This window comes from Lissotriton vulgaris, chromosome 2_1, assembly GCF_964263255.1.
Source record: "Lissotriton vulgaris chromosome 2_1, aLisVul1.2, whole genome shotgun sequence".
Taxonomy (NCBI): domain Eukaryota; kingdom Metazoa; phylum Chordata; class Amphibia; order Caudata; family Salamandridae; genus Lissotriton; species Lissotriton vulgaris.
Window position 1 is genome coordinate 1,915,657,347 of NC_141687.1, and position 12,192 is coordinate 1,915,669,538.

General features: G+C 44.1%; 1 protein-coding gene across 1 annotated transcript in view; it reads right to left on the reverse strand.

Annotated features, from left to right (window-relative positions):
• SV2B (synaptic vesicle glycoprotein 2B) overlaps positions 1-12,192 on the reverse strand; it is a 281,226-nt gene that overhangs the window by 34,652 nt on the left and 234,382 nt on the right. Inside the window, exon 9 of the mRNA XM_086958097.1 lies at positions 5,039-5,172. Coding sequence (XP_086814223.1) covers positions 5,039-5,172 — 134 coding nt within the window. The remainder of the gene's footprint in view (positions 1-5,038; positions 5,173-12,192) is intronic.

Sequence of the window (12,192 nt, forward strand, 5' to 3'; positions counted from 1 at the left end):
TGGTGAGTGCTGCTGCTTGTGGGGTCTGCGCTGCCCGGTGCGCTGGCTTGCGGGTCTCGGGGCTTCCCCCCGCCTCTTCCATGGCTGCTCTGGTCTGGGTCCCGATTTCCGTGACATGCTCTTGGCTTCCCTGCCTTCTGCGCGCCCCCGCGCTGGGGCCTAGATTTCTGGGCTGCCGCGTTCGGCGCGTGGTGCTGGGGCGGGGACCCTGTGATTCGTGTTTGGGCGCGTTGGTGATGGCGGGCCCTGCTGGACGCGCCCTTGCCCTTGCCGATCGGAGGCCCTGCCGGCATTCGCTGCCCCCCCCTCTGTCAGCACTACAACCGTGTGCGACGTGCCAGGAAAGAAAGATCCGGCGGTCTCCACCCTGCTCCCGTGATTGCTGATTCCACCCTGTCCTGCCGCCTATGCTGCCTGTGTTCTCCCATTCAGCACGCGGGTCGGGCGACCACTGCGCACGCAGGTGGACAACAGCAACTGTCTGGATTGAGATCTGGGGTGACCTTGCAGACATCTCCTGAGCTGCCAACAAGGGATCCTCACCATTTGCCTTGCCAACAGACGCCTCAATAATCCACTACTGTTCTGCTCTTGGCGGGGCAGTTTGGTGTCGCTGCCATTGTTTAGCTGTATTGCTCAATCTTCACGAACTTTATTCTTGGTGCCTACCTGCTCCAATACCAGCGCTGTCATTGCGCCTACCCTGGTGCTTGTGATTGCCGCGCCCACTCTGCCTGCCCTCCGTTTGAGTCCTTGGGTGATCTTCTGTTTGGCCTGGTCCCCCGACTCGCGTGAGTGTTTTTTGGCCACCATTTTACCTCTCTGCCACCACCTCTCTCCTCCTGTATTGCACTATGGGGAAGAGAGACCCTAATCAACGAAAGCTGAGCTTCGAAAAACTTCTTACCCCACCTCGGAGGCACCCCCTGGAGCGTCCTCTACCGCAGTGGATTCCACCGACCAGAATGGTGCGGCTTCTTTAGTTACGGCTATGATGAACGAAATGAGGGCCTGCTTTAAATCACTGGATGGCCGCTTCAACAGCCTCCTCCAAAACTTGGGGGAGATGGGGTCTAAGGTGCAGGTCCACGACCGGTGTTTGGATGTGGTGGAGTCTAGAGTCTCGGATATAGAAGACGGTGCTTCGACTTCGCTGAAACGACTGGAGCGCGTGGGGAAAATCCTCAAGGACGTGGCCATCAAGAATGAGGACCTAGAGGCCTGCAGCCGACGTAACAATATTTGCATCGTTGGCATGGCAGAGACAACTTCCACTGGACGTATTGACACTTTGGTGGAAAAATTGCTCATTGAGTTGTTTGGCAAGGATGTGTTCACTCAGGGTTTTGTTGTGGAGCGGGCCCATAGATCGCTGGGTCCCCGTCCCCATCCCCGTCCTGGCCTGCCTCCACGTCCCATCATTGCAAGACTCATGAATTTTCGAGATCGGGATGCTACTCTTCGTGCAGCTCGTGAGCTGGGCAAGATCCAGTGGCAAGGTAGCAAATTGTCTTTTTTTCCTGATTTCACCTTCATGGTCCAGGAGGCACGGCGTAAGTACAATGGTGTTAAGGCAACCTTGAGAAATCTTGGCCTCAAATATGGAATACTTTATTCTGCAAGGTTGAAAGTGGAAGTTGCGGGTCGGTTTCGCATTTTTGAATCCCCCGCTGAGGCACAGGAGTTCTGCCAAGGTTATAGAAAGAATGGTTCGGACGCTGCTGCCGATTCTAGTTTGACCTCTCCATCCCAGGGTGACTCACAGAATAGTGTTGACCTCTTTTCGGATCCAGTGACTGGTTGATTGTTCCTTGCTTCATGTCCTCTCAAATCTGCTGTGTTGCAAATTGTCATACATTTCTAATCTTCACTTACGATATGTTTTATGGATGTGCCTGACCGTCGTGGCGTTGCTGCGCCCCATGGTGAATGACTTTGACTTCTTCATCTCTATGGTTTATTTTGGAACTGTATATTTTTCTCCCACTGTGTTAGTACCATGTATGCCGAACTTGTGCCTTAACTTGATTATGTGGGTTTGCCTCTTGGGGATCTGCAAGAGGCTGGGTGGGGGCGGGTTTTTGGTTCATTTCTAATGTTAGTGATTATTACACTGTTTATTATGCTCTTTGGGTGCGATGGAGGAGCGTGCATTTCGGACTTATTTTGATCTTGATTCTCTGATGGTTAAGCTAGGCTTACAGCCCGGGCCTTCCAGGCTTTCAATTATGTCTTGGAATGTTCAAGGACTGAATAACACCAAAAAATGCAAACAGGTACTGAATTATATCATTAGACACAACATTGACATAGTCTTTCTACAAGAGACTCACACATTGCCAGAAATTGGGGCTCTCACCGTTTCTTTTTCTAATTACAGCAGGTATTCCAGAGGGGTGGCCATATTCATACATAAACGAGTCCCATTTGCACTGTCCAAAACCATGACTGACGTAGAAGGTCGTACTCTGATGGTCACAGGGACCCTTATGGGACATAAGATCACGCTTGTCGGGGTCTGCGGCCCCAATGTGGACTCCCCAGCTTTTTTCCATGACTTTCAGGTGCTTCTCCTTACACACGACCCTGGGCTGTTGATAGTCGGGGCGACTTTAATTTGCTATTGAACCCTTCTAGGGACAGTACATCCTATTCCCCTGATGTTAAACCCCGATCACGCTTGGTTCTTGTTGACCTATGTTCTCACTTTTCATTGGTTGACATTGAGGAAAAATTACACCCACACCTCCCTGACTTTACCCAGTATTCAGGGTTTCACAACACTTGGACCAGAATAGATTATTGGCTCCTTTCTCCTGGGGTTGCCGGCTGGGTAGACGAGTTCCCCCTAGCTACCCTAGAATAGGTAACGATAAGTAGAAGCACAAAATAAAACAGTACTTATATTCGAGTATATCTCCTATGAAACAGCACAATAGTTGAATTGTTTACTTTCTTTACCACTCTCGTAATGCTGATTACACTGCTTCCTCTATTGATTATTGCAACACACGTATTTTACACAAGAATCATAATGTTTCAATAAATATTGAAATGCCATGCTGTGTATTTCTTGTGCATCTCCAATTGAAAGGGTCCTAGTTCTACTTCCACGATTTTCTTGGGGAGTCTGGGTTGTCACGGTCTGAGATTGCACATTCCACCTGTTACCTTGCTAGGTTAGGGGTACAGATGGAGCACTAGCTTCCTGATGGTGTGCACAGTGTTCTCCAACAAATGCACAGTCTTACTGAGAAAGTATGAACCGTACGATAATAGAAAATGGGGTAAGCAAAACATTACCCTTGCCTCAAGCAGCACATTTAATTTGGCCATGTATAAAGGAATGGAAGAGAAGATGAACATACTAAAATGCTGCCAGCCCTGTAGGCTTAAGGATGACTTAATCATTTTGTAAAGTATGTCCTCCACCAGCCAAGTGAAGTTTTGTCCAATATTTCATTATCCAGAGTTACTGCAATATTTTCAGGCTGCTGTCTTACCTCACAGCCTTGCAAAGGTTGAAGAGTGAGTACTTCTAGAATCTTAATAGACAACTCCATATAATTTACCCCAGTTAAAAGAATTCTAGAAATTTGGAACCCAACGGTGTAGTGTGAAAACTGTCATTTAATTCTTGTGTTAAAGTACAAATGTTAAGCTGATGGGGCAGCAGCATACGAGTCAAGCTGAGAGTGTCACTTCTTAATCAGACTTAACCAGCCATTGCACCTTCTTGGGGAAATTTCAGTTTATGAAAACACGTGGCACAGCTGAGCTGAAAACATGTCATTGTGGGATACCCCAATCACCCAGTAAGAGGTACGTTTCTTCAGAAAATAGCTTAGTCATAATACAACTTCTTTAGTGTGACCAGCAGTTGCATCGGGCTGAGGGCCTTTTACTGTTGTAGATTTCCATAAACAGTTTAAATAAATAGGGGCCCGATGTAGGTCACCAAATACCGGTCGGTAACGGCCGAATTCGGCCGTTACCAACCGGTATTTGGTGATTGAGATGTAGGGGCCATTATTTTACAGAATCAGTAAATTTACCGAATCTGTAAATTTACCGATTCTGTAAAATACCGAATCGGTAATTTTACCGATTCGGTAAATTCCAGACGTAGGTAGCACTGTTTACAGTGCTACAGGCCTTCAGAATTCGGTATTTTACCACCCAATACAATTGGGTGGTAAAATACCGAATTCAGGTGTACATGCACATCTGTGCATGTACACCTGTGCCATGTGACACACAGACATGCCCTTAGGGCATGTCTGTGTGCCACATGGCACACAAGCCTGGAATTGGGGTGCTACAGGGTGTCAAAGTGACACCCCGTTCACCCTTGCAGGATTCGGTATTTACCGATTCGGTAAATACCGAATCGGTATTTCCCATTGATTCCTATGGGCTTCAAGGCCCATCGGAATCAATGGGAAATACCGATTCGGTATTTACCGAATCGGTAAATACCGAATCTTACAGATTCGGTAATTCTAAAATAAAAATGACCTACATCTGCCCCCTTCCTATTTACCTACTCTTAAATACCGAATCGGTAAAATTCGGTATTTAAGAGTAGGTAAATCGGAATTACCTACATCTAGCCCTAGATGTCTTGGACAGGCTGTATTCTAAGAATTTCACCCTTTCTTCTTTTGTCAGGATGGGTTCTTAGGATTCTGCTGCCAGCATTATTCTAAAATTGCTAAGAATGCTAGCTAGAAGTATCTAGTAAGAATTTTCTATAATTTTTTAGAATTTCCTTTATCGAAGTTCTGCGTGCAGATAAACCAACCTACTGTGAAACAAGGCTCCTGTTTGTGAACAATGTGCCTGTAATGTGAGGGTTTGGGGCAGCACATTAAGCATGTGTGCCCTCTGACCGCACTACCTGGTCACTAACAGGCCCTTTAGTTCCTCATAGCTGATATTGAAAATTGCTTTCTAATTTTTGTTCACTATAAAAGCATCAGTTTATTCTATGTAAAAATTCACAAAAAGATTAATTCACTGACTCATTCATAATTACCTGTGTTGTAGAAAATGGTGTGACTAATGGTGCAGTTCTTGAAGAAAGTATCACTGCCTATCACATCCTCAAAGTAACAATCATCGAAGCGGGAGTTCTCAAAAGTGACATCTTTCAATTTCATTTTGTAGAACCTATGGAAAAGATCAATAAAACAGCAAATGTAATTATCTTGCATAGTCATGTCCTTTACATTTTTTTACATGGAATCATGGATTTGCTTTATTTTAAGCTTTAGCTTTAAAGAGCAATAACAGCATACTTTGCCTTAAACAAACTCACCACTGCTTAATTGGTCTTCCATATTAACAATTGGTGTGGACTTTGTCCACCCTAAATGTGCCATGAGCACTCTTGAAACAAGCATATTTGTTCTGGGGCATGTTTGAGTACTGCAAATTAACGTTCAATCAAGTTTTTTTATAGACGTGCACTATTTTCTCATAATCTTTCAATAAAATGCCAGTGTTAACATGAGCATGAGTATGTTGTAATTTCACTCCTGAAGAATTTTTCAGGTGCCATACGACACTCGCTTTTTGCAAAGCATCGTTCTTTTTTTTGCTTTTTTCTTACCACTGAGTTACATCCACCTCACTAAGATCATGATCTGAATTTAAACCTTCGTGGTAGCAAAGATCATTCAAAACAACCAGCATATCCCACATCCGAGAAGCCTACTCATTTAATAATGAGGGAATTTTTGATTGAGCGTTCGGCTCAGGCATCTAAGCCAAAGAGAAATACTAGATACTTATATGGGAAAGAATTATAAAAAAATAAAAAACATAGCTCTGTTTAAGGAATACCCACATCTTCTCCGGTGTCAGTTTGATGTTAAAGGGGCAGGATTTGCACCCATTTCTTGCTTTTTGCAAACTCAATGGGGCGGATCTATAAGGAAGTCCCTCAGCGTGGCACCGCAAGCCCTTTGACTGTTTCACACTGCGGTACTTCCGAAGCACAGGGATGTGACATATTTACAAAAATGTGTCGCATCTCTGTGCTTCCCCCTTCACTGACGCACAAACTGCAGCCATGTGCTGCCACAGGCACCTTAAAACCATGGTGCAAGGATGCCGGCGTCGTGGGAGATTGTTTTTGTGCAGGAAGGGGCACCTTCCTGCACAAAAACAATCACTACAGGCATTTTGTTCTTTCAATGCGTGCTGTTGAATGCAGCATGCATTGAAAGAGGAAAACACAAGGAGAAATTAAAATATTTCTCCTCATTGAGCCTTGCTGCGCCACCTCTAGGGTGGCATAGTATTCAGATGCATCTCCAGACTTACGATTTCTCATACTGGTGGCACAGGGGTCTTGTAAATCTGCCCCACTATATTTAATTGCAACTTATAATTTTGCCAGTCTTGCAGTTGATCTATTTAAAGCACGTACGGTTTAGCACTTGGAAGTTTTAATGGGTGTTTGGGCCATGCTGAAGTTTTCAATACAGGTTTAAAAAAAAAAATAATCAATACATGTCTGTGGATAAACGTTTGTGTAATGACGTTCTATAGTATCATGGAGAAGGATTTGGGGGGGTGGAGTTGCTAAGTGTATGATGCCAATTATGTGAGGCCAAATATTATAGTGAGATGGTATAAAAGGAAGAGCTTCTGAAAACGTCTAATTGAAGAGCTCTACTAATTTTTCTTCCACTAATTGGATACAAGAACAGAGTTGTTTGGACAAAATATTGAATTTTTAATATCCTAATACTAAGAAGTTGTGTCAAAAATATCATAAGTACAGAAATTCTGTATCACAGAATATCACTCAAGAATATTTTTTGGGGTTCATAGTATTGTTTTAAATAACATTGTTTTATTTGATATTGTTTAATTAAATAGTTCTAAAATTGCTTTTTTGTTAACTTAATACATATTATTTAAAATATATATTCATTAAAATATTAGTTTTGGGTGTTAGCATTGTTACTGCAACTGGTATTCATTTTTGCACCATAGATTGCAATTTAAAATGTTAAATGTATTTATTTTTTATCAATTAAATTATTAATCTATAATGTAGTAACAGATTATTGGGGATATTGTAGGGGTATAAGGTGGGAAATAATTTAAATATTATTTACTTTTGCACTATGTTTAGGTTTAACAATATTTTAAAAAATAGTACTTTAGTTTAAATATCAGAAAATCGAAATTCATACCTCCCTGCAGATTTGCTTGTGGTGTAGAGGAAGAGCATCCTCCATAGGGACAAATGTTTTCGCTGTCGAGAAAAAATAAATTTCAATTTGCTCAGGAGGTTTCAGGAACCCTTTGCAGAGTATTCCACTATGAAGAACTCTTCACTATAGGAAAAGGAGCTTTTGAGAAATTCACATGACATTCCCAGAACGATGCCTAGAAAGCTGTGCTAGGATCTAATGGAATAACTCCACGCCATCTTCCGCTCCCTGGATCCAAACCAGCCCCCAGACAGACAACTGGCCAGACTACTGTGGAGGTTTCCCCAATGCTCTATTCTCTCCGCACCGCATTTACTTACTGCCCACCATTTCTGTACTGCCCCATCTCTCCTCTCCCCTGATCTGGGAGAAGGAGACCTTTCTAGCCTGCTATGCCTCTGCGACCCTTAGCCCTGAGAGGAGATTACTCTTGCCAGGATTTAGTCTCTGGAAGCTGCTAACTAAGGAAGTAGAAGTACTTGCATGGACCTACCTAATCCTTTGGCCTTCATCTACCCCTCCCTGGTGACATGCCAAGCCTGCAGCTGCCAAATTCCCCCCTATTCAATGTCCTTCACACTGCCTGTGTTTGCCGACCATTGTTGCAGTCTTACTATCTCCTTTACACTGTCCTGGGAGCCCATGGCCTTTTTACTGGCTTCGCCCAGGGCAGCACTCACCTACCAGCTGACCCCACGGTCAGAGTCTGAGAGCTGAAACAGTTCCACAGCTCTGTGATTGCCTCATCCATCTGACAGTATTATGCAGGAACCTTTTGAACACCATCAAGGTGACACTCTACACATCCTATGGGGCACTCTGGGGAAACCCTACTTGACATTCTGTGGTGGGTCATAACCAGGCAGGTCATTTTATTGCATTATGGACTCTAGAATGGCAGTAGTGAGGCACAAAGAAGTGCAACAGTACCAGTGGAGCTGACAATAGTCTCCCTTCTTCCTCAGAAACTACTGAAACCGGAGAGGTGTGGGCCACCCTTCAAGGGACATGGAAGGCAAAGATGTTCACTGCATAATAGCACAGCAGGACTCAAAGTCAAAGTCAAAAGATAACTTTATTTCGATTGAATTTACAATCATAAAAAGTACATTTAAAACATTACAGCATTATAAAAATTCAATTTGCTCATTGACTGCTAAGGAAGGCAGGCATTTTACATGTAAACACTAACACTCTAAATACAAGAATAATAACACAGTAGTCAGTAAAAATTCGGTTTGCTCATTGGCTGCTAAGGAAGGCAGGCATTTTACAAGTAAACACTAACACTCTATATACAAGAATAATAGCACAGTAGTCAGTAAAATCTTAGGAAACAGTTGCCAATAGTTGGGAATGAGTTTTCAAGCAGGCTTTGAGAAAGCAGGCTACGGTTTTGGCAACGTACGGGGTGTCTAAGTATTGAAGTGCCAAAAGGGCCGGTCTGCATCTTCTCAGTCCTAAGTGTCGGAGCAATGGAACCAGCCATCGTTTCCGCGGGGATTTATAGAAACCGCAGAAAAAGGTTACATGCAGAGTTGACTGGCGAGTAAGACCGTCACAGGGACAGTTTGTTAGTTCCCGTGACCAGTCTAAGGGCACAGGCAGTGAGACAAGGCGATAAAATACATCAAACCGAAATCTGGTTAAAACATACCTCTCATAATTTGACAGAAAAAATGACAAATAAGGTTGAATGCCATAAGAAGATTGGACCATCGTTAAATGAACATTTGACTTTTTGACAAGTTCAGAACACAAACGAAGATCGCTTAAGTGGTCAGCACATAGCTTTTTCAAAGATTTTCTGGATATGCCCAATAGAGATTCAGGGTCAGTGAAATATGCAGGGTGGTTCAAATCTGTCAAAAATTTTGAAACATATAACAGCCAAGGAATCTTTTTCCAATGGGACAAAGTGAGACAGTCAGATATTAGTGACCTAGTTAGATGACATTGCTCCTGAGTCCATATACGATGCCATAGTAGAATCGGCTGGTATCTAATGATGTCAGTCAGATACTCCCAACCGAGTTCCACATGGGTGCCGTAAGTAGGAGCACTACGGGGGAGGGCTAATATGTATTTCAGAAAGTAGTTTTCTATAATTTGTAGCTCGTCTGCGGACACATAGCCCCAGACTCCGGCGCCATATGTAGCCACACTCATGCATTTAGCTTGGTAGATCTTCAAAAGCACATTAGGAGCGGGCTTACCCAGTTTCCTAGAGAACGAAGTCAGTGCAGATGTTGTGCGTTGAAACTGCAATTTTTTGCTGGATATGGCAGATTTCCAGGACAGGTGGTTATCAATAAGGATACCTAGATAGGGGTAGGTAGTGGCAGTTTCTAATCTGGTCTTCTCAATAAAGAGAGATTTACATTTTTGGGCTCTCTTCCCGATATTCATAACGAAAGTCTTGGACTTATTGACTTTGAGACCAAGAGAAGACATAAATTCGCAGTATTTTTCTAGTTGGATCTGAAGTTGATTGGGTGTCCTTGCTAGGATGACTGAATCGTCTGCATACAGTAATGCAGGGATAGGGCGGGAGCTTATGCAGGGGAGATCTTTGCTATCAGCTAGCATCGCTTGCTCCAGTCCATTAGTGTAGATGTTAAATAGGAATGGAGCAAGGACGCATCCCTGCCTTACGCCTTTTTCGATGTTAAAGGATTCAGTAAGCTCCCCTTTGATACCGTATCTCACACAAGCTTTTGCGTCCGAGTATAGCTCTCGGAGAAAATTCAGCAGTGCAAGATCTATGCCCAGATTTTTCAGGATCGCCCATAGCTTGGAATGAATTACGCAATCAAATGCGGAACTCAAGTCCACATAGACTAGATGAAGTTTACCGCCTTTGGCCCCAGCGTATTTGCCTATGAGTAAAGTCAGGTTTAAGGCCTGTTCCACAGTGCCCAGGCCCTCCTGGAACCCAAACTGTAAGTCAGTTAAGATCTTATTCTCTGTGGCCCAGTCCCTTAATCGCTCCAGGATTAGTCTGCCGGCAACCTTGCCTAGGGAATCCAAAAGGGAGATGGGCCTGTAGCAGGCTGGGTTGTCCCGATCTCCCTTTTTGAAAATGGGCAGGAGCACAGAGGTAGACCAAGAATCAATAAGGCCGATCTGGGTAACTGCAGACATGACCTGTGTGACAATTGGAGACCAAAGATCTATATTGCTCACAAATATGTCTAAGGGGACCCCGTCTGGACCGGGCGCCTTACCGGTCTTTGAGGCAGTCAGTGCTGTGATTACCTCCTCTAGATCGAAGTGGAGGTCAATAGGGAAGATGTTATTGCTAGTGGGAGCTTCCGCATCTGGTCTGGGAGTCTCGGTTGTCAAGGGGTTGTCCCCGAAAATCTGCGAGTAGTGTGCTACCCATTTATCAGCGGGTACTGCCACATCTAGATGCTGTATCGCGGTTTCATCAGCTAGGAAAGGGGCCTTAACTGTTCTCCAAAACATGGTGGAGTCCTTGGTTAGAGTGCTCTGATGTAGTTGGGCCCAGAGATTATTTTTTATTTCCCGTTTACGGGATTGCTGTGCCATCTTATAGTTTTTCCTTAAGGAGGCGATTTGGGGCTGGTCCCTGGTCTGATTGTGTAGAGCATTTTTCAGTGCACGCTGCGCTTTACGGCAACGGGAGTCAAACCACCCTCTAGAGTCCTTATCATTGTCGTGAGTCCTATGGGGACGGGTAAGCTCTTGTCTGATGACTTCTAATATCTTGACAAAGCTGGAGAGGATCAGCTGGGGGAAAGATGACGTCTCCAGACAGTGGTGGATTAGAGGAAGGGTTTTTTGGATGATCTTACTAGTGATCTCTGTGGAGTTGATCATCGTCCACTTAACAGTATAACCGTTAATTTTATTCATCTCCAGGGAGTGCTGCGCTAAGAGGCTTGTTTTTGGGCAGGCTGAGGATGGAGAATTTAATACTATGGTTATGCTATTTGAGTAGTGGTCGCTTGAGGGGTCGGTGCCAGTTGTAAATTGCTTCAGTCGGTTGTTTAGGGATTGGGAGCATAAAATAAAATCGATGATTGTGGTAGCACCTCTACCAAGAAAAGTCGTCTTGAACTCTACAGCAGGACACACTAAAATGTTCGCGAATTCAAGTTCTAGTGCAAAAATACAGGTGTTTAGTGCATGACCCACTGTACTGTGGGTGAAGTGGGCCAGGGGGACATCATGCTCGTCTGAAAGCCCACAAATACCTTTGCTATGATTGTTACACAAATACACATTGAAATCCCCACCCCACACAATATGACAATTTAACTCTTGATTCATAGCTTTTTGGTCTTGTAAATACAAAGTAATTTCCGACAGAGATTTTACACAGTCGCTGGGTGAAGAGTTATTATACATATTGATGAGATAATAGCAGGAGTTATTGTCTGGAACTATTTTGAGGATTTGAGAAATTGACGAGACTAACGGAACTTCCGTGATCGTAAAGGGAATTAAGTTGGAAACATAGATGGCTAAGCCGCCCTTGGATCTACCATGAGTGGACGTAAGGAAGGGAGGTGAAATGTTTTAAAACCCTGGATATGAATAGGGTCAATTGCCCAAGTTTCTTCTAGGCAGATTAACTTAAATTTGTTGGTTACTTCCACCCAAGACTGAAGATGGATTTTCGATCTTAAGCCAGCTACGTTCCAGAATAAAATTGGAAGGTCCTGGGTTGATGAAAAAGTAGAATTTGGAGGCTGAGGTTCAGCAGAGGAATGTGGGAGTTGGGACGGGGACTGAGTGGTTATGGCAGAAAGAGGAGGGTTGGGTTTAGGCTCACTGGGTTGAGAAGTAGTAGATTGTGGATTTGGAAGCGGGTCTGCGGGGGTAGCTGGCATGGTGTGACACGCGACCTGGTGGGGAGAAGATGACTGCTCTTGGGTCAGGGTGTACTGGGGAGGGGAAGACTCAAGCTGGGTACCATACAGAGATGGCGAGA